General features: G+C 57.6%; 1 protein-coding gene across 5 annotated transcripts; it reads left to right on the top strand.

Annotated features, from left to right (window-relative positions):
- On the top strand, positions 1–20,138 carry SNX27 (sorting nexin 27). Of its 5 annotated transcripts, none has more exons than XM_065660016.1 (14): positions 1–327; positions 8,528–8,759; positions 9,745–9,937; positions 10,282–10,346; positions 10,921–11,025; positions 11,550–11,628; positions 13,106–13,269; positions 14,302–14,391; positions 15,727–15,876; positions 16,133–16,261; positions 16,458–16,517; positions 16,739–16,893; positions 17,072–17,134; positions 19,609–20,138. In XM_065660016.1, the coding sequence occupies exons 1-14, from the start codon at positions 47–49 to the stop codon at positions 19,835–19,837; spliced, it is 1,995 nt and encodes a 664-aa protein (XP_065516088.1). In that variant the 5' UTR covers positions 1–46; the 3' UTR covers positions 19,838–20,138. The 5 variants fall into 5 exon arrangements, with proteins under 5 accessions (XP_065516088.1, XP_065516089.1, XP_065516092.1 ...); XM_065660017.1 differs by lacking the exon at positions 19,609–20,138 and adding an exon at positions 19,421–19,574 and having other exon boundaries at positions 2–327; XM_065660020.1 differs by lacking the exon at positions 16,739–16,893 and having other exon boundaries at positions 3–327; positions 19,609–19,707.
- Positions 20,139–22,058: the final 1,920 nt, after the last annotated feature.

Genomic DNA, 22,058 nt, shown 5'->3' with positions numbered 1-22,058 from the left:
CGAGGCGGCAGTCGCGTGACGGCCCGGCCGGGCGCTGCTCGCCAAGATGGCGGACGAGGAGGGCGAAGCGCGGCCGCGCTCGGCGGCGCCGCCCCGGGACAGCGGCGGGGAGGGGGCCCCGGTGGGCCCCGGGGGGCCCCGCGTTGTCCGCATCGTCAAATCGGAGTCCGGTTACGGCTTCAACGTCCGCGGTCAAGTGAGCGAGGGCGGGCAGCTGCGGAGCATCAACGGCGAGCTGTACGCCCCGCTGCAGCATGTCAGCGCCGTGCTGGGCGGCGGGGCTGCCGACCGCGCCGGGGTGCGCAAGGGGGACCGCATCCTGGAGGTGTGAGTACGGGGGGGGCCGCGCCCCCGCTGCCGCCCCCTCCGCTGCGGGAGGGCCGGGTTGGGGTGGGGGGGGGCTGAGCCTCGCTGCGGGCTTGGAGGGGGCCGTCTGGGAGCTGTGATGGGGAGCGAGGCTGGGGCCGGGGGGGGAGTTGTGGGGGTGTCTGGGCCTCAGCAGGTGCTGGGGGGCTCGTTGGTTCCACCCTCACCAGGGGCTTTTGGGGGGGGCTCTGCGGAGGTGCTGCCCAGGCGCTTTGGGGGTCACTGGGGGGGGGGCTTGGCCTGGTTGTCTTCCCCTGAGGGCTTAGGGGGGTCTTGGGGGGCTGGGCCAGGTTTCTGTCATTGGGAGCCCTTAGGGGGTTGGAGGAACACCTCTGTGTCGGGGGGGGGGCAATGGGAGCCACTTTGTGGGGTGTGCGCAGGGTCAGAGGGTCCCAGCCCCCCTCTTGGAGGGTGAATCTGGGGTCCCCGTCACCAGCTCATCCCTGGAAGAGCTTCCCCATCCCTTCGTTTGTGGGGGCATCCCCTGGGTGGCAGAGCAGGAGGAGTCGCGTCCATGGGTCTGCCTCCCTGTCAGGGAACGGGGTGGCCGTGGTGGGGGGAGACACGGAGCTCCTGGAGAAAAGCTGCTCCCAGGAGAGATCCCTGCTAAGGAGGGGAAGCGGGTTTGGAGATGGGAAAGGAGGGGGCTGGAAGGAAGGGGTCGAAGAGCAGGGGCAGGGCCTGTCAGAACCTGGTGCTGAGCTGGGGGTGCCCTCACAGAGAGGGGTGGGAGGGTGCAAACCCACCCTCAGCCTGCGGTGAGACCCTCGTGGGGCGGGCAGGGGAGCCTCTGGGAGGTGCTGGCTGGAGCTGGTGGCTTGGCAGCAGGGATGGAAACACGCTGCGGATGGACCCGGCTGCTTGGGATTAATCCCTCTCGGTCACCGGGACCTCGGGTTGTCCATCACTGTCCTGGAGAGTGGGATTTGTCATGTGAGCCTGGAAGCGTCTTTCCATGGGAATGCTTTGGTTGTGTTGAAACTTGTATTCCCCACTAAAGCCCTTCAACTCCGAGCCATGTTTGTGGGCTGACACTGGTGAAATCTCTTCCGTGGCCTCAGGATGTTCCCCTTTGTCCTGCGGTTCTTGGGGGTGGTTCTGCCCCTGCCGAGCTGCGGATGCCTCCTGATGCCTCCATGGTTGTACTTCATGCTGAGTTGGTTGAGTTCAATTACTTATTAATTACAGGGATTTCATAGCAGCAGGAATGCTTTGCTGCCAGTCTTGCAGGCTGCAGTGTGTGAAGGACAACAGCATGTGTTTGAGCCCGGCAGAGAGGATCTGTTCTGGCTGGCCTGTGGCTAGAGCTGCCCATGCCCTCTCGGGGTCAGCGCTGGGATGGGGCTCTCCTGTGTGACCCAGATGCTTCACACTTCAGTCTCTTGTGTGCAGAAGAACCGTTCAGGGGGTGAGTTCTGCAGCTGGAGCTTCTGCTTGAGAGAACAGCGGTTCTTGACCAGGGGAGCGCTTGGTGTGTGCTGCGAGGAGTTCTCCCTCCTGCCCACTGTGGGGGAGCACTTGCAATGCAGGGTTTGAGCTCAGAGGTGGGTTTTGAGGCTGGTGCTGGTGTCAGGGCTCAGTTGCTGGCGTCTTGGCTGAGCCTGACCTTTAGTCTGTGGCCAAACCTGGTGTTTGAAAGAGGATACCTGCGGGTAGTGCTGGTTAATGCTGGGCGTGAGGGGTGCTTGCTCTCTGCCCCCCTGGCTTTCCCCTGTGCAGGGCAGGGAGCCACAGTGGCGGAAGGATGGGGGATTTCCTCTTGCTTTATCTGCTGCTTCTCATCTCCTGGGAGAAGTCGCTTTTCATTTGCCCATTGTCTCTTGTCCCGCTGCCAGGTTGGCTCCGGCCCATTCCCGATACCAGCCCTGCCTTTGGATAACCTGGCTGTACGGATGGGCCTGCGGACCACTGAGGGCACGGTGCAGCCACGCTTGGGCGTGTGAAGGCCCCGTGTCTGCCATGAGCACGCTCCTTCTCCCCCCGGCTCCAGTGAGATCCTGCCGGTGAATCCCGGCGCCGTTGGGAGCTGGGAGCAGAAAACAATCAAACAAGAGCCAAAAATAGCCGCGATTTCCCTTCCTCTCACCATGCACCCTGCGCACAATGGTGGGGGCGGCGCGGCCGCTGCTGCCCCAGCGCAGCCATCCCGGTGCTGCTCCATCCATGCCCGGTTCCATGGTCCCAGGTTGCAGGTCTGGAGCCCAGTGATGGGGCTCCTGGGGGAGCCGGTGCCTGCTCAGTGCCTCTGCAGCTCTTGGGCAGTGTCTGAGTGCTGATGGGTGCAGTTGGGTGTTCTCTGGGTTTCCAAGCGGGATCTTGGTTGCAGCTCCCAGCAGCCTGGTCTGGGAGAGAGGTTTTTGAAGCAAGAGCCTGAGAGCCGGGATTGTTCCATTGCAATTCCTTGAGGAATTGCACTGAATTGAGCACTGAGGGTGCTTCTGCAGAGTGATGGGGTGTTTGGCGCACAGGGATGTGTCCATGGGGTTTCTCATGTGTGTCTCTTCCCCAGCTCGCTTTGGAAGCGTGTGGTGCTGCGGGACATGGACACTTCTGGCTGCAGTAATGGGAGCATGGTTTTCCTCTGCACAGCCCTCCTCCCAGTCCTCATCCCAACCCAGAGGACACTTCAGGTGTGGCCTGAAGGATTTATTTAGTCCTGTGCCTACCACAAAGTCCCTTCACTGCATCATGCTCCCGTACCTTGCGCCCAGCTCAGGCCTCTTCCCTTCGCAGGCTGGTTCTGCGGCACGGCTGTGGTGTGCCCTCTAATCTTCTTAGCTCGTAGTGTGTTTGTGGGTGTTGAGGGCATTGGAGACACACAATGAAAGCTAATTTCGTTCTTGATTGTCACCCTGAATGACAATCATAACTAATCTTGACAGGGAAGAAAAGCTTCCTTGCGTTTGCCCTGTTGGGCTCAGGAACGCCGGAGCAAGAGGGATACAGGAGGGATGGGTTCAGCATCACTGCTTCCATCCAAGTGGGTCTTGGGATCAGGGGCAGCCAAGGGGGGTTGGTCTTCGTCACTTGTGGACCACGGAAATGGCTGAAGTGAAGGCAGCACCCGCTGCTTCCAGGGAAGGGCTGTACCACTCGCACGGGTCCTGATGGAATAACCCCACTGGAGGCGGCTTCTCCCTGCCCCTCGTGGGGAGCGGCTGGGAAAAGGTGTTTTCCTCAGGAGATTAAACTCTTTATCTCTTCGTGGTCTAAAGTCTCATTTTGTGTATTGACTTGGGACAAAAAAAGCTGATTCTGCTTTGGAAAAGCCTGGAAAGATCCATCTAATCACCAGCTGATGGGTGTCTTTCTTCTCCCACCTCTTGACCATGCCGTCTTCCCGGTGGCATTCCCAAATTCCCCCCAGCTTTCCCCAGCTCTGTCTTTGCTTCCTTGCGCATGTTTTTGGAGCGTTACCATGGGTCAGCATCTCCCCCCGTTACGAACAGGGCTGCAGTTAAGGCTCCAGATTAGAGCGGGGAGGAATGGGGGTCTCCTGATGGCACCTCTGAGCCGGTGCTCGCTGTGCTCGAGCGAAGCACTGCGGCTCTGTCGTCTCTTTCTTGTGAGATACCAGCAGTGGGTAAATGAAGAACCCTCGTGCGCTGGGTTTTCCATTAAGCCCACAATTAGATAAAGGCAGGAGCCTTTTTATCTCCCCTGCTTTAACTTCTGCAGCGTGTTTCAATGGAATTCTCTGTGTGCTGAGGAACGGGAGCGGTGGCTGAAGCTGGACGAGTTTAAACCCATTTCTGTGGTCTCTGCTCCTGCTTTGGTCAGCTCAAGGCAATGAAGCAAATGGGCACCAGTGCCCATAGGAAATGGTCAGATGGCTCCTGATGGGGATGTGCTGGATGTTGGTGCCTCATGTTTTGGGGTGGCTTTTTTGGTACACCCCATTTCTCTTCCGTATCCACCAGTCTGAGGAAGTGGCGACAGATGAAATACAAGAGGGAGAGATTCCTTTTACTGGGATTCAAACCTGTGTCTGCAAAATGCCAGCTCCAGACCAAAATGTCATGGAGAAGCTTTGTGGACATCCGCACTGCAGGACTGGGATGAGCTGGAGCCTGAGACCCTGTGGGCTCTTCCCTGGCATCTCTGGAGCAGCAGCTCATGCCAGTGGTTTGCAGCGTGTGGTCTGCAGCATCCCTGAGGGCTCGCCGATGTTCCTCAGAGCTCTGCGGGAAACCAGAGCCCCTGTCACAGCCTGGAACTTGGTTGAACTGAGCCGGAGGAGAAGCTGGGTCTGCAAAAGGACCAGGGAAAAGTCATTGCTTGCCTGGTGGTCGGAAGGTTATGCATTGAGTCCAGCTTCCTGCTGGCACAGGGCTTGCCCTCGCCATTGCTGGTCATCTCGAGTGGCTCAGGGAAGGAAAACCCAAAGAGACCTTGACCTAGATCATGTCTCCTCTTGCTGGTGTAGAAGCTGATTGCAGTTAACTGCTTCTGAGTTTCCAGAGTGGATTTGATACCGATTTGGCTTCTGAAGTGTCCTTTTTCAGCAGGACTAACACCTTTCCACCTACCGAGTTGGTGCTTGGTTGCTCCTCAGTAGTATTTAGGGTTTCACCCTGGGAACTGTTACCAAGCTTTGTCTTCTTTCAGAGGTGATCATTAATGGGGTGAGCGGCTCCCTTGCTGTTTGCCAGAGCCATGCATGTAAAACTGCACCTTGAAACTCCCCAAAAATGCTCCCAAGAGGCTTCTGTGGAAATGGGGATGGAGGATGGAGCCCTTCCTCTGGCCGAGAACCAGGAGCTGGAGCTACACGCACGTCTTCCTGGGGTTCTTTAACCTGGAATGGTGCTGGGCAGGGTGTGGATACTTTGCTGTAAAGGAGGAAAGCTGCTTCCCTGCCTGGGGTGACGAGGCATGGGGAGATGCTGCTCTGGCTGTGGGAGGCTTTGGGTTGAGGAAGGTTTGTGCCCATGACCGCCTGGCTTCGAGGCTACCCTTGGTGCTGGGTCCCTTCCTCCTTTGCTGGTCCTCCCTTGGCAGCAGGGCTCCAGCCCATGCTTTGCTGTGGTGGCTCCGGTAGCATGGGATGGCTGGAGGAGCCTCCGCAAAAGCAAAGCCTTGACCATGACTTCAGTAGTTTCTAGGGTGTTTTTCCTTGGACTCTATCGGCTGGGTGTGTGCTTTGAACCAAGCACAGAGATAGGCCATGGTCTTAATCTCCAGGAAGCTTATTGCAGGCTTTCTTGCAGTAAATTTCCTTGTCATCTCTTGACAGACAGAGAGTTGGGAGATTTTAAGAAGTCTTTGCAGAAAATGAGTCATTTCGTGCACAAATTGGAGAAGTGAAATGTTCTTCCCCGTGTCTTGGGGATGTTGCTCATTAGCGTTGGCATGATGGGGAATTTTGCTGTGTGGAGCATGTGCTTCATCCTGGGGGTGTCCTGGTGTTTGCCAGCACTTCCTAGCCCTGCCGAGAGCACTCAATGGGTGTCCAGGGCTTCGAACACAGACAGTGGATGCGACGTTCTCTGCACCGCACTGGAGGAGGCAGCAGGTCTGGGGGAGTCTTGGAAACCCATCTCAAAGATGCTTTTAACCTCATCGCGCTGAGCAGACTCCAGGCTCCTCTGCCCCCCAGCAGGGTCTTTTGGAGCAAGACCCTTCCTGCAGGCAGCTCGTGTCCCAGCGAGGCCAAGAGGAAGCCAAGTGCCGAGGGAAGGAGGCTGTAGGGCAAGGTGATGGAACCTTGTGCTCCTGGTGTAACCGTCTCCACGTTAGGAGGAATCTTGAAGCTGCTCTTCAAGTGCTGCTGAAGTCTGGCAGGCCCTGCTGGAGGCTGCATGTGCCTGGCTGTGGTCTCCATCCTGCAGCAGTTTGCAGAGTTCTCTATTTCCTATTCTACACAGAAGAGATCCGGGTGCTGTCTGTGGGACCCTGTTCATGGAGGGAAGGCTTGGACCTGGTCATCTGCTACTGTTGTATTTGAACATCCTTTCTGTGAGGTACAGAGCGACCCAGCCCTTGGGCAGCTCAGCAGCGCTCTCCTGGGAGCGTGTGTGTCCCCTGCAAGGGTGAAGGTAACGCCTGCATCATTTCTCCAACTCAAATGGAGGCAGAAGCTTGAGGAGCAAAGTACCCCATTGTCCCGCTGCCTTGGGGAGGGTGATTTGGCTCTCAGATTCCACACAAGCAGCGCTCCCCTCTCCTCGCCCGCTGCTCCCGGCTCCTGTGTAGATGATTCCCGTTCCCTTTCCTTGTGGGATATGATTCCGACCGAGTTGCTATGGTGACCTCACTGCAAAGGTGCAAGTGCTCTGGCCTCGTGCACCTGCGGAGCGGAGGGACCATGGGGCTGCTGTGGCAGATCCCATCTGCAGCCAGAGCAGCGGGGACCAGTATGGGTGTCACCAGGGGTTTGTGAATGAAGTGGCTCATGGCAGTCTTATTATTGGGAGCCCAAGGTCTTGGCCTTGTCCCCTCCCAGGGTTTGTGTCAGTGGGTGGCCTGAGGAAGGTGCAAGAGAGGAAGAGGAGGAAGCTGGCAGCACGCTGGTTCTTGGTCTGCTGGCAGAAGGGAAGCTGCAGGGTCTGAGGTCTTCACTGATGGGAAGTTCCAGCTGAGGAGCTTGCTCCAGCCTGGCTGGGGCTGGGTGACTAAAACCCAGCCTTGACTTGTGCAGCCAGGGCAGCACATCCTGCAGTGAGGGTCATCCAGAGCCCAGGCTGCAGCTGGACAGGGCTCTGCCCCTCACTGCCTGGAGACGGGCCCGAGGCCGAGCGTGGGACAGTGATTGACCTTGCCTGCCTTCATCCTTCTCTCTTGAGGCAGGACTGGCACACGGAGGTGTCTTGGCCGCTGCCCTCCTGGTGTGGGCAAAGCCCTGAGGGTTTGAACTTGGTTCAGAGCTGTTTGCCTACAACTGGAATGAATGTGCATCCCCTTCCTGCTGCACCAGAGCGGGTGTGCTCCTAGAATCATAGAATGGTTTGGGTTGGAAAGGACCTTAAGGTCATACAGTTCCAACCCCCCTGCCATGGGCAGGGACACCTCACACTAAACCATGGCACCCAAGGCTCTGTCCAACCTGGCCTTGAACACTGCCAGGGATGGAGCACTCACAACCTCCCTGGGCAACCCATTCCAGTGCCTCACCACCCTCACAGTAAAGAATTTCCTCCTTAGATCCAACCTAAACTTCCCCTGTTTAAGTTTTAACCCGTTACCCCTTGTCCTGTCACTGCAGTCCCTGACGAAGAGACCCTCCCCAGCATCCCTATAGGCTCCCTTCAGACACTGGAAGGCTGCTCTGAGGTCTCCATGCAGCCTTCTCTTCTCCAGGCTGAACAGCCCCAGCTTCCTCAGCCTGTCTTCATACGGGAGGTGCTCCAGCCCCTGAGCATCCTCGTGGCCTCCTCTGGACTTGTTCCAGCAGCTCCATGTCCTTTTTATGTTGAGGACACCAGAACTGCACAGAGTGCTCCAGGTGAGGTCTCACCAGAGCAGACCTGAGGGGCAGGATCAGCTCCATGCCTGCTGCTCACGGTGCTTTGATGCAGCCCAGGGTACGGTTGGTTTCTGGGCTGCGAGCGCACACTGCAGCCGGCTCATGTTCAGTTTCTCATGGACCAACACCCCCAAGTCCTTCTCCACAGAGCTGCTCTGAATCCCTTCTCTGCCCAACCTGTAGCTGTGCCTGCATGCTTTATCCTGGTGGATGGGAGTGCCAGCTCCCGAAGTGGCTTCCTTTTGCTCTCGAAACCTCTTTGTCTGCTTTCTCATCCTCATTCACCTGAGATCTTCAATTCCGGTTTAGGGAAATCCCCGTCGGCTTTGGAGCTGTGGAGGATCAGGAGGTGGCTTTGCCTCGGCAGGAGGTGTTTCTGCAGTGTTTGCTTCCTCAACCCTGTGCTCCCTTCAGCTGAGGAAGGGTCTTGCTTTCCTGCTTCCTCCACTGAGGAATGGTAAAAACTGCAAAACTTGTTTTAAATCATCAAGGGTGATGGTGAACCTGTCAGAGAAGCGTGAGCTGGGTCTGTAGGCAGCAGAAGGGAAAAGCAGAGAAGTTCAGACCAGAGTGTAAGTGGAGCTGTTGAGACTGGAGGCATCGTCTCTGAGGCATCCTCAGCTCTGAGCTGGTCCTGGCTGGTTGGAAGGCTCTGCCATCACCTTGGCCTTGCTCATGGCTTTTCTTCCTTCACAGGAATGGGGTGAACGTCGAAGGAGCCACACACAAGCAAGTGGTGGACCTGATCCGCGCGGGCGAGAAGGAGTTAATCCTGACAGTGCTGTCGGTGCCTCCGCACGAGGCGGATAACCTGGATCCCAGCGACGACTCCTTGGGCCAGTCCTTCTATGACTACACGGAGAAGCAGGCCGTGCCCATCTCCATCCCCACGTACAAGCACGTGGAGCAGAACGGCGAGAAGTTTGTGGTCAGTATGAGCTCGGGTGGAGTGGCCTGGAGCTGGGATGTGTCCGCTCTGTGCTGTGAGGGACAGTTGGTGGCAGTGCTCTGCCTTCAGGATGGAGGCACCTTCAGTTACACTGCCTGGTGGCGACACTGCCTGGTTGAGGCTTGCCCGTCCTCACTCTCAAATGTAAAGGAATAACCAAGCCCTGAGAGGCTTTTGTTTTACGTGTCTGGAATAGCCTCATCTCCCATGAAGATTATGTAGGAAGAAGTTGTTATTGTGTTCGTATAAGCTTTTGTATTTGTGTCTCCTGTTTTACACCAAGTGCGAAGGACATCTGTGGTAGATGTACAAGCAAAGGGAACAGATGTCCTGAAGCACAGCTTCCCATCTCCAGCACTTTTCCCTTTAGGGAATGTTGGGGGAAATGGCTGTGAAGAGTCTTTTTCCTTTGGGTTCCCTTCCTCTTCTGCTGGGGTGGGTGGCACTTCCTGGGTAATGGGAGCTGTCAGCATGTACCTGGCACCGGTGCATCCTTGAGATTGGTTCTGGCTCATCGGGAATGGCTGTGGCTGGAGAGGGACCCAAACCAGGTTGGGCAAAGACACTCATCTGCAGCACTGTGTCTTCTTGCAGCCTGTGGGGTGTACTTAACCTCTCAGTCTGCCTGGCCTTGCTTGGCTCCTTGCTCAGCCTGGCTGTGTGGTGCTCATGTGTTGCCAGCACCAGAAGCGTGGTGAGGGACGGCAGAGCCCCAGCTGGCCCCGAGATTCAGGCAGCGACTGGCAGAGCCAGGAGGCTGCCACAAGAGCACCATTATCCCGCAGATAACTGCTTGTTGTTAGGAGCACAGCTCTCCCCACGGACACACCAGGTTCTCCCTCTTCTGGGTGTGCCCTGTTCGTCTTTCCAGAGCCAGGGAGCTGCGCATCCCTCTGTGGGGAGGGCAGGGAGGTGAAGGGACGTGGGACAGGGCAGCGAGTGGAAAGCTCCTCTCCTCCTGCAGGTGTACAACGTTTACATGGCGGGCCGGCAGCTCTGCTCCAAGCGGTACCGGGAATTCGCCATCCTGCACCAGAACCTGAAGCGGGAATTCGCCAACTTCACCTTCCCGCGCCTGCCGGGGAAGTGGCCGTTCTCCCTGTCGGAGCAGCAGCTGGATGCGCGGCGGCGAGGCCTGGAGGAGTACCTGGAGAAAGGTACTGAGCTGGAAGCTGCGAGACGAACCCTCAGTGGGAGCCGCTGTGGGGGTCCAGAGCTTCCCAGACACTTCTTCACCTGGGGGGGAAAGAAGCTCATTTGTAGCTGGATTGGATGGATGAAGTGGTGAGAGGCAGCTCAGACTTGCTGCAGGGTAACAAAACCTGTGCAGTGCCCTCCACCAACAGCACACAGCGTTCTGTTCTGAGAAGGTTTTAGGGGCTGGAGATACCAGCCTTGTTTCACACTGTTGTTGTTTCCACGTCACCTTCGGGCTGGTGCTGGGAGGGGAAGGTCCCCCATCCCCGTGGCTCCCCACTGACCTGTGCTCTCTGTCCTGCAGTGTGTTCCATACGTGTCATTGGGGAGAGCGACATCATGCAGGAGTTCCTGTCAGAATCGGACGAGGTAGGGATGGAGGCACCAAAGCTCTGCCTTCACCTTCTCTGTTACAGAGGCTGAGAGCACTTGGGAAGGCTGGATAGAGGCAGCCCCATGGCCTTTGTGCGTGTCCTGGCTTTTGGCAAGGGGAGACCCTGCAAAGCCACCCTGTATTTGGTGACTTCCCTGCTGGTTTCCTGCCAATGGCAGCCCAGGGAGCTTCACATTCAGGAGCTGTTGGTATTCATCAGCCTTTGTCCAGAAGCAGTGAGCACTCTGAGCACAGTCTGTGTGACTTGCAGGCAGCAGCAGTGAGTTGCTGTTTGCCCTTCAGCTGTTGTTCTCTTTCCAGCCTTTCCGGGGTGCATGGAGCTGCCATGTCCCCTGCATGGAAAACTTGAGCCCATCATGGTCTGGAGCATTTTGCTCAGCTTCCTGGTCGGAGCAGAGCTCACCTCTTCCTTCTGTCACAATTCCTCTGGTGCAGGCTGGAATGGGATTCCAGCAGAGCAGCTGGGGGTTGGATTTTAATGAGCCGATGCGAGGTAGTCAGTGGTCTATAGAGCTCAGGGGGGGTGATGCTGATTTCTCCATCCCTCAGAACTACAACGGTGTCTCGGATGTGGAGCTCCGGGTGGCGTTACCAGACATCACAGCCGTGACAGTACGAGTCAAGAAGAACAGCACGACAGACCAGGTGTACCAGGTGAGCCCCTTGTGTTAATCTTCCAGTCAAGGCAAACAACTTAGACATTAACTGGGCACCTGCCTGCTTCTCTGTGCTCCTCTCCAGTGCCACTGGGCACAAGTGGTGCTGCTTTGCTGTGCAGGGAGGATGGGGATGATGGAAAACTCTCACCTTAGGCCACGCTGAAGCAGTGTTTCCACTGGCAGCTCGGCCGTAAGGACAGAGCCAGCGCTGAGTTAGTTTTCACTGATAGGATCTCAGAGCTGGTGGGTGGCTCCGGGCACTGCTGGAGTGTGTCAGCAACACATGGATCTCTGTGGCAGGACAGCAAGTTGGATGTTAAGGGTAGTGCCATGTTACGGGTTTGCAAGCAGCTGGAGCCCTGTACTTTGAGTGGAAAACTAAGGAGAACTGACTTCAGTCAGCACTGCACTAATGCCTCGAGTTGGGGAATACTTGGGAATAACATGTATGAAGCTGACTTTGCCCTGGAGCAGGCTCCTCTTTTGCTCACCCCGTTTTCCTGTCCCTTTGCCCTGCAGGCTGTGGCTGCCAAGGTTGGGATGGACAGTATTACTGCAAACTACTTCGCCTTGTTTGAAGTGATCAATCACTCCTTCGGTGAGTCTTCTAATCCCTGCGGTGCTGACGAGCCACTGAGGAGAAAGCTCTGCAGTGCCAGCACTCTGTTAGGTCTTACCTCTACTCACACAACCAGGAGTCCTGATCTCAGCTTCTCGTCTCTCCTTCCGTGGTTAAATCCTGATGGTATTTGAGGCTTGGCTGTGGGATTCCAGGCGATCGTTTTGGCACTTAAGTAATTGCCATCCCTCAGCCCAGCACATGCTGGGGTCTTCTGGCTGCTGTTCAGATTCCTGGCCACAGCAGCCTCTGGTTTCCCTCACTTGCATTCACTGGAGCTGTAGAGAGGCCAAGATGTCGTGGTCACACCACAGAATGGGTGTAGTGGTTGGTTTGTGTTTAATTTTTTTTCCCCTGTGCTGGGTTTTAAGCCAAGTGTGTTTCTCATTCCCAGCTGGGTAACTTCCCTTCTGGCTTGTCATCTCTGTATGCCTCAAACTCATCCTGTTGTTACAGCAAACTGTGCCTTGTAGGAAGAGATTCCTGGGGCTGTTCCTCACGCTCACAAGGTTCTGGCTGAAGAGCCAGAGCAATTTTTAGCTCCTTAAAGCCCTCCTCAACTGACTCATCCTGCAGAACAGGCTGGGTTTGCATGCAGAGGCTGACCCCAGGGCAGCCGAGCTCACCAGGCTCCTGCAAAACCATTGGCATCACAGAGCTGCCACTGGGTCTGCATCACTCTGTGAGGGTCACGGGGTGCTGGTGTGTCAGAGCAGGGCACAGGCACAGGGAGAGAAGTCCAGGGCTGAAGGGTCAACATGCTGTGGGGTTGTGGAGGCCAGGCAGGGCTGTTGGGGAGCCTGGAATGGGAATACCTGGCACAGTCCCTGGGGAGGCTTTTACGGTGCCAGACTCCAACTGGAGCTATGAATTCCTCATTCCTGCAAGGGGGAACTCAGGTTCACCTTTATGGCTTGTGCTTTGTGGACACTTACTGTGAACATCTACATTTATTCCTGTCCGGATGCACTCACTGGAAACCATAAGTTCCATCTGCAGTAAGATAGTGGCCATGTCCCTGCCTGGTGAAGGTGATGCACTAGCACTCACCTCTTGTCCATCATAGCTGGGTTTGTCCAGGCTCTGCCAGGATGGGACCTTCTCCAGTCCCTCACATTGTGAGGCCCGTGCATAGGTCCAGGGCCACTGTGATGCTCAGGCCTAGGCAGGACCTCCCTGTGCACCACAGGGATGGAGTTGGGCTGTTGTGCGATGCTGCAGAGCTGCACTGAGATCTCAGCAGGCAGAGGAGCTCAGCCTCATGCAACAGAGGTGATTGCAGGGGACCGGTGGGGTTCAGAGTCTGCTGCTGTGGAAGTGGGTGTTGGGGAAAAGCTGGATTTGATGAGGGTGGGTAAGAAAGAGCCTTGGGGCAGAGCTGGCTCCTGATCCCATCTGGCTGCAGCCACAGCTGGTGATGCTGGCAACGCACTTACCTGTCCTGTGCTTTTTCCAGTGCGCAAACTGGCGCCCAACGAATTCCCCCACAAACTCTACGTGCAGAACTACACCTCGGCGGTGCCAGGGACGTGCCTGACCATCCGGAAATGGCTCTTCACTACAGAAGAGGAGGTTCTCCTCAACGACAACGACCTGGCAGTCACCTACTTCTTCCATCAGGTGAGGTGCCCGAGAGCTCTCCTTAGAATTGTAGGAATATTTAGGTTGGAAAAGGCCATTAAGATCATCGAGTCCACTCATTAACACAACGCTGCCAAGTCCACTGTTTTTTAACTGGAGTTAAGGCAACACAAGTGCCCAACTCCCAGGACTACTCCAGGCACCAGTATCCTTTGGTGTACTGGGCACAGAGTGTGACAGGGAGGGCCAGTCCTGCTTGGGGCACTTCAAGGAGTAGAAGTCCATGGTTGGGTGACTTGGCAGTGCTGTGGTGAACTTGTGGCCATGCCACAGCTACATGGGAGGCAGGACTCTGCTGCTCTCATTGGGAGAAGTTGCCTTCCCAGAGCTAAAGGATGCAGTAAGAGGAACCCTGCTCTGTCTCAGACACCGTTGTCCCAGCACTGTCTGAGCTGAACCTGTACCAGCCCCTGGTACAAAGTGAAATAAAAATAGTAGCTGTCAAATTCTTGGATCTCCTAGACTGGCTCTTCAGTGGCTGGCAGCTGTACAGGCTGCTTTGTGCCAGGGGCAGGAGCCCTTGCTGGGGTGTGCAGCTGAGGAGCGAAGGGAAGTGGCTGTGTACCTGCTCCAGCCTGAAGGAAAAGCCCGTTTTCCATGCCAAGGCTCCAGCAGCACAGTGGGTAGAAGCCAGCTCTGCTCTGCTGGAGCTGGCTGGAATGGAAGGGTTGTACCAGCCTATGTTTGCCTATGCCTGAAGGCAGACACAGGATTCCAGGTACCACCATTTCCAGACCCATCCTCTGATGCCAGGGGACATTCTTCCGAAGCCTGCCCAGATGCTTAAGCATCTCTGTGCTCCTCAGGGCAGGCAGAGGCTCATGGCAGGAGTCAGTGATGCAAAGGACCACCTCTGTGAGCCTCTCCATCCCTCTGCCTCTCCAGGAACATTGGTCACCTTCTGGGGCTGTGGATTTGGGTTCAGAGCAGCCTCAGGGCCAGCCAGGGAAAGCAAAGCATTGTGACTCAGGGGTCTGACCTCCTGGGTTTCCTTTCCCTTGTTCTGTTTAGGCTGTTGATGATGTCAAGAAAGGCTACATCAAAGCAGAGGAGAAGTCCTACCAGTTACAGAAGCTGTGTGAGCAGAGAAAGATGGTCATGGTGAGTTATCCTACCTGTCCTGTTTGCTTTCCTTCCTGTTGGCGATGCTGTGTTTGGAATGGAGGTGCTGGCACAGGGTGCCCCAAGAAGCTGTGGCTGCCCCATCCCTGGCAGTGTTCAAGGCCAGGTTAGATGTGGCTTGGAGCAAGCTGCTCTAGTGGAAGGTGTCCCTGCCCGCGGCAGGGGGTTGGAGCTTAAAGAGCTTCAAGGTCCATTCCCACCCATTCTATGCACACAGCCTTTCCTGGAAAGCAGTAGCTGGGAGAGATGGGGGTGTGGGCCCAGCACAGGAGGTGCTGGCAGCGAGCACAGATGGGAATGCCAGGAGAGGGCTGGGACCTGCCCGAGGGTCGGTGGCTGCATGCACCAAACCCACCCCGTGTGCCTGGCACGTCTGAGCAGCAGCTTGTCCTTGGCAAGATCCCCCATTGACTCGGCTCCAAAGAAGGCAGAGATAAAACCTCGTGGGTTGTCTGTTGAAGGGTGAGGTGCTGAGCATGGTGTGGCAATCCTTCACCTGCAGCCCTTCAGGGACAGCAGTTGAGAGCTAAAGGTCTCTTTCCGCATCAGGCTGCCTCTGAGGTGCTGGTGCTGGGTAGCCAAGGGGGGTGGGTCCCAGCCCACTTGGAACACAAGTTGCTGCCTCTTTGGTGCTTTAGTTTCTTCTTTCTTTACCTGGCAGAATTCCTCTCAGGTGGCAAACCCTGTGTCAGAGCTCACTGACTGATCAGGGGGGTTCTGCCTCTTATCACTGCCCAGCAAACCCAGGGGCTGCGGGGAGCCCGCCTGGCTTGGGCTGCCCTGAGCTCATCTGCCAGACAGGCTTGGCTCCGAGATCAAACAGCAGAAGAATCTGACTTGTAAATAACTTCCTGGGTTGCTCAGGGCTGCTGGTACCAAATGAACTTTCCCTGACTCGCTGCACCCGCCTGTGCTCTCCGAGAGGGATCCCCCTGCTCCAGCCTGGCTGCTCTTGGGTTAAAGCCCTCCTCAGAGCCTGTCCCTGCTGGGAGCCTGGCCTGGGGTGGGCCCTGGAAGGGTCACCTGCAATGCTGAGCCAAGACAATGAATTATTAACTAACGAGAAGGATCAGTAAATAGATGCTTCTTCCTGTGGGTTGTCTCACGGCTCTTTGGTCTCTGCTCATCCCAGTAGCTTTCTCATGGCCAAAGATGGATCTGAATCTTTGGAAAGGGTCTATCCCAGCATACACACACCTCTTCCCATGGAAGGGATGCGTCCTCCCTGGGCTGGGGCAAAGCCAGGGATTCCCGAGGTGAGGAGCAAGGAGGGTGCAGGCCTCAGGATCTAATACCTGCTCTTTCCCTCTGCAGTATTTAAACATGTTAAGGACGTGTGAGGGCTACAACGAGATCATCTTCCCCCACTGCTCCTGTGACTCCCGGCGGAAGGGCCACGTCATCACAGCCATCAGCATCAAGCACTTTAAACTCCACGCCTGCACTGAAGAGGGGCAGCTGGAGGTGAGGGTTTGCTGCCACCAGCACCATGTCCCCAAGGCTCTGGGGCTCAGGTCTGGTGCTGACCAGCCTCTGGGGGGGTCCTGGCAGTGGGTCTGAGAGCAGGGGTTGGTTTGGCTGCTCTCTGTGTGCCAGTGAGCGCTCCCACAGCTGCTTCCTCAGCTCCTGCAAGGCTGCACGGGGCATCCACTGCCCCATCTGCCCTAAACCTCCCCTTCCCAAGAGGGCTCCGGCCTCACCTTGCTTCATCTTCCTTCAGAACCAGGTAATAGCATTTGAATGGGACGAGATGCAGCGGTGGGACACGGACGAGGAGGGAATGGCCTTTTGCTTTGAATACGCACGAGGAGAGAAGAAACCCCGATGGGTTAAAATCTTCACCCCCTATGTGAGTACCCCTGTGCTTTGCGGAGCTGGAGCCCGGAGCCTGCTTGGTTCCTCCCCATTGGAAGCCGTAGGAGCTCCTGTGCTCCAGCCCTGGAGCGGGAGCTGGCGCTGGGGCCGGTGGCCACCAGGAGGAGCCCGTAGCCGGGCTCCGGCTGTGGCTGCTCCCGCTCTGAGATGTTCCCGTTTTCCCATTGCAGTTCAACTACATGCACGAGTGCTTCGAACGGGTTTTCTGCGAGCTGAAGTGGAGGAAGGAGGTAAGAACCCATCACTGCAAGGGAACCGCTTCACCTTTTACAGGAGGCTTTTTGATGCAAGCGTTTCTGTCTGGTCCTTACCAGCAGCTTCCCAGGGAGGAATGGGAGCTTGGAGCAGTGCTCCAGGTCTCGGGGGTACCCGGCTGCTCTCAAAGGCCAGGGCTCTGTAGGTGGAGGGTGTTTCCTGGGGCTGGGAGCCTCATGGAGCTGTGATTGCCCAGGGTGGCAGCTCCCAGGCTCCGGCTCCTGAATGTCCATGGCAAAACGTCTCCTCCAGAGGGACTCTGCAGGTTGCTGAATTATTCAGGAAGGGTTGTGAGAGCCTCCAGCACAAAGCTGCTGGGAGGAACAGCGAGGATCCGAATCCCAGCCTGAGGTGCCTGCTCAGCCTCCTCCCATCAAACCTGCTCCCAGAACCCACCCACTTCCAGCCTCTACTCTCTTGTTGGCCTCCCACCCCTGTTCTTGTTGCCAGCACGGGCTGCCCCATCTCTTCCCGCCCCCCCCCCAGCTCTGCTTTTTCATTTATCCCCGTTTTATTTCTCCCTGTCAAGGTGGAGGAGGAGGCAGCAGACAAGGATAACAGGAACTGCAGTAAAGACAATATGTGCAGCAAGGTAATTGGGCTGAAAGCAAACAGCACCTCTGCTCTCTGAGCCAGTCTGGCCGCTCTCTGCAGATGTAGTGATCCTCTTCTCTGCTCCAGCTCCTCTTAGTGTAGATGTGGACAGGACCCAGCTCCTCTTAGTGTCCTCCCATAGGGGCTCCTCCTTGAAGGGAACCCCCAGGGTAACGTACCCAGTGCTGCTTGTCGTGGCAGGGAGATGGCTCTGAGCTTCCAGACCTCTCTCCTGACCTGGATGCATCTCTCCCATCTGCTGGGCTCTGCCCACCTTTGGGTGCCCAGCACTGGGCTGCAGTGGATGGTGGTGGGGAGGGAAGGGCACAGTGTGGAAGGGACAAACGCGTTGGCTCTGTGCTTCTGTTCAAGGACCAGGACCTCGATCCTGGTGGCTGCGGCTTTGCTCTTGTTCCCCAGCGGTGGGGCAAGGATCTTTAGGGACTTGCCAGACACCGGTCTCTGGTTCTGCAGTGCCTTTACTGCAGCTCACACATGTCCTGGTGCCCTGGGGCTCACAGCACCTCCGGGGGCTGCCCGAGTGCCCCGCTCCAGCTTCAGGTTGAACTTGGGCCATGGCTGGAGGTTGTTTGGGGTGAGAGCGAGGAGGCGCGGGGGGAGCCGGGAAGCTGCTGCCCGCAGCGGTGCTGTGGTGGCTGCCGGAGCAGAAAGCTGCAGCCGACGGTGTGGGAAGCGCTCCGGAAGGAGCCGCGCAGCGCGGGTGTGGGATCCTCTGCCAGACAGATCCTGTGGCCGCCGTGGGGTGAGCCCCACATCCCTGCGTGGGGGGGGGGGGGGGGTTAGGCTTTGTGTGCAGCCCTGCCCCTGTTCTGTGTCACCCTGCACGCACGTAGCACGCGTTTGATGTCGCCTCTCCAAAGCCTGGGGATGCTGAGAGGGGTTCGCTGGGGCTACGCTGCAGGAGCAGGGAGCTGCGGTTTGCTTTACACAGCGCTGCTGCTCCCCAGTGCACTCGGGGTGAGCCCCTGGGCTGTGCTGCTCCCCACCGTGCCCCCCAGGAAGGGGGATCTGGAGCAGGAAACCAGGGCAATTGCTTTTCCTTCCCCCTGAACTCAGTTGTTCCTCCCTGCTCCACCTCCCATCACTTCCCTGACAAGGAAATAAGATTTCTTTCTCCCGTTCAATTTACACACATCTGAGAGATTCCTCTCGCTGCAGCTCCTGGCGGTGTCCCCGGGGCTCTGCTCTGGGTCATCAACGCAGCTTCCACCCCCCCAAACCTGCCCTCGGGGCACGGTGCGGCCCCCCCAGTGCTGTTTCCAGCCGCTCTTCCCAGGTTCTTTCCAGGTCAGGGCTATTTCTGCCCTGTCACTTGGTAATTTCCTCTCCCCAGCGTAAAATAAAGAGACTGATGGACTCTGGCAGCTGCGTTTCGGGTCTGTTTAGTGCTCTGTGAGCTGCTGACTCCCCTCCCAAGCCGCAGATGCTGCTCATAGCGATGGCTGAGAAATAACCCCCAGCTCGTGGGGGGACCCTCGTGGTCCCCTTGGGGCTGGCGCTGGCTTCCTGCAGGGAACAGGCTCTGGTTGGGGACGTTGGTGAAGCTGTGCCATGGTGGGGGGGGGGCAGGCACCAGTGACCCCCGGCCCGGCTCCGTCCTCCTTTCGCTTGGCTCTTGCGAGTGGAATCTGGGTTATTCGCAGCTTCTGGCCCTTCTCTGGAGGGGGGATGCTGGTGGAGCCGGGAGGGAACGGGCCTTGCTGGGGGGATCCAGCTGATTCCCAGCGCGGCTCCTGGCCTCCTTCCTGCCCTGCTTTAGTCTCCGGCTCAGGCTGAGCCACTTTCCTGTGGGGCAGCCTTTGGAGGAGCTGGGATCTGCTGCTGGAGCTCCCTGACCCCTCGGCTCCGGGACTTCCCAAGAGGAAGGGCAGGGGAATCATCCCAGCTTGGCCTTGGGGGGCTGGCTCCCCTGGGCCCCCCTTCCCAACCCGTGCCCTGCGGTCAGTGCCACGGCAACTCCCCATTGAGGAATGGGCGTCTAAATCCCCTCTGCTCCTTTTCAACCTGCCTTTCCCAAGTGGAGCACTGGGAGCCCTGGGCACAGGGAAGGGCAGATCCTCTCCCCTCCTGCCCCGCAGTGATGGGCCAGGAGCTCGGGATGAGGCAGTGGGGAATTAGAGCTTGGGATTGCACTGGGTGAGCATCACATCGGTGCTGGGCCATGCAGAGCTGTGCCCCCCCCCCTAAACCCCACTGCACTGGGAGCCCCCATCCCGTTTTCCCCACACTCCTTAATGTCCTTCTCCTTTTCCTTCTCTTTCAGAACATCTTTCAGATGGTCAGGTCACAGCAGAGGGACGCGGCCACTTAGCCCCCGTCCCGTCCCCCCCCCGGCCAAGATGAACGCAGCCCCCCCATTAACACTTAAAATTCTGTTATTGTATTAAAGCCCTTAAACTAAGTATTATTAATAATAATTCCATTTGTGAACTTCATGTTTATGGCATTAAGCAACTGGGATAAACGGCAGGATGGACCGAGGAAGGAGGGACGACGTGGATGGCAGCGGAGCCGCCGCAGGGTTGTGGACAATGGATTGGGCTGGAGCTGGAACCATGGACACGAGTGGGAACCCCCCAGGATCAGGACAAACCCCGCATGGATCCGGGTCTTTGCCGTGCTCCCAGTGGTGGCTGCACTCGCGAAGGTGTCCTCACACGCAGCCCAGTGTGGGGTCTGAACACTGACTGCAAAGGAGAATTAAAGGAGGAAAAAGAGAAGGAAAAGAGGCAAAAAGGAGGAATGTTGCAGGGAAACCCCTCTCCGGGCACAAGGAGCTCTCCACCGCTGCAAGCTCTTCATTTCCTGATTTTCCCTGTGTTTCGGTTGGGCTCTGGGTGTTTTCACACGGACTTAGGGAGCGCAGCGGCGTTCTGGGATGGGCTCCTGAGGCCGGAGCTGGGTGATGGGCTCAGGCTCCTCCATGTGCCAGCGGCTGAGAAGGGGGAATGAGGTCGGAAAGTGGCTTCCCTGCTGCTTGTGCAGGATTGGGGCTGGTTCCTGAGGAGCATCGCGGGGTTGGGGGCAGGAGCTGGTCTGCAAGAACAAAACACGGCCATGGGGCAGCAGGGCTGGTGAGCACCAGCATCAGCACCATCATTGCCATCATCCTGCTGGGTACCAGGGCCGGTGAGCACCAGCATCAGCACCGTCATTGCCATCATCCCGCTGGGTACCAGGGCCGGTGAGCACCAGCAGCAGCACCATCATTAGCAGCAGCACCATCATTGCCATCATCCCACTGGGTACCAGGGCTGGTGAGCACCAGCATCAGCACTGTCATTGCCATCATCCCGCTGGGTACCAGGGCTGGTGAGGACCAGCATGAGCAGCATCATTGCCATCATCCTGCTGGGCACCAGGGCTGGTGAGCACCAGCATCAGCACCATCATTACCATCATCCTGCTGGGCACCAGGGCCAGTGAGCACCAGCATCAGCACCATCACTGCCATCATCCTGCTGGGCACCAGCAGAGGCCGAGGTTCATCTGCCCCTTACCGGGATGGGAGAAGCTGGATGCAGCCACCGGAGGGGCCTTTGGCTGCATGACCCCGGCCGCACTCACCTGGCTTGATCCCATCCCATCCCCATGCTGCCGCTATTCCCAACCTCCCTGTGGGTCCTGGTCACTGGGGCGGGGGGGAGGAGGGGGATCCTCCCCATTCCTCAGCTCTTGGGATCCTCCTCATTCCTCAGCCAGCTGCGGTGTAACCGGATTTGCCTTGGGCGCCCTTTGGGCTCCCAAAGCCCCCACACCGGGGCCTATCAGTGCCACGACAGCGTCGGGGTCTCAGCAATAATCCCACCCGTGACTGTGTCCGAGTCGAAGCCGGTTCCATGTGTCCCATGCGAGTGTCCCCCCGCTACACCCCGGGCCTGATCCTGCTGCCATCCACATCCTCTTTAATTTATTTGCAGCCCGCGTTGTGTCTTTTTCTATCCGTGAGTCAGAATGTGACGAAAATGACCCCAAAACGTGCAAAAACCAAGAGAAAACAACAAAATAACCCACCCCCTTTGCCCCACCCCCCCCCGCCTCCCCCCGCGGGGCTTTGCTGAACTCACTCAGTGTAATTAATTGTAACATATTCTTTTAAATAAATTGATTTATTGATGAAGCCGCCGGACCCTGCGGCTGGGGGGGGGGAGGGGGGTGATGGGGTGGGGGTGGTGGGGGGGGTCAGAGGCGCCTTTGAGCGTTATTTTGGTTTTTGAACTTCTTTTATTTCGACAGAACAAAAAAAAGGAAAAAATAAAAGAGAAAAAAATTGAAATTATCCAAAGGAACCGCAATAAATAGCAAATAAATTAAAGCGTGCGGCGGCTCGGCCGCAGACGTCACCTCCCGGGGGTCCCGTTCCCCCCCCACCCCCGCTAACGCACACCCCCCCCCCCCCCGACCCACCCCGATCCCAACTCAGCAGGTACCAAACCCCCCAAAAGGGGGGGAAGAGACAGAGGCCCCCGCGCCCCCCAACCCCTTATTTACAGCGGGAGCAGCGGGTGTAAACGTGGGGCTGGGGGCACCGGCCCGGCTGGAGCTGCTGGGGGCTGGACGGTGCCGGATGCAGCCCCGTTTTGGCTGGTGGGTGCACGGGCGCACCCCGGGTTTGGCCGCTGCGGGTCCGGGCAGAGCCAGAGGCCTCGAGTCCCCCCCCGTGTCCATGCAGTGGCCTCCGGCTGCTCCGTGCTCCTGGCTCCTGGTGTTTGGCTGGTTCGTGCCCGGCAGATCCCGGCTCCGGCTGCTACGTGTCCATCCGGCACCAGCACAGCAGCAGCTCAGCCACGTACCGGAGCCTCCCAGTGCCGGAGCCTCCCAGTGTTGGAGCATCCCAGTGCCGGAGCCTCCCAGTGCTGGAGCATCCCAGTGCCGGAGCCTCCCAGTGCTGGAGCCTCCCA

This window comes from Lathamus discolor, chromosome 24 (assembly GCF_037157495.1).
Source record: "Lathamus discolor isolate bLatDis1 chromosome 24, bLatDis1.hap1, whole genome shotgun sequence".
Taxonomy (NCBI): domain Eukaryota; kingdom Metazoa; phylum Chordata; class Aves; order Psittaciformes; family Psittacidae; genus Lathamus; species Lathamus discolor.
The sequence above is the reverse complement of the archived record's forward strand: the minus strand, read 5'-3'. Positions and strand labels throughout refer to the sequence as shown.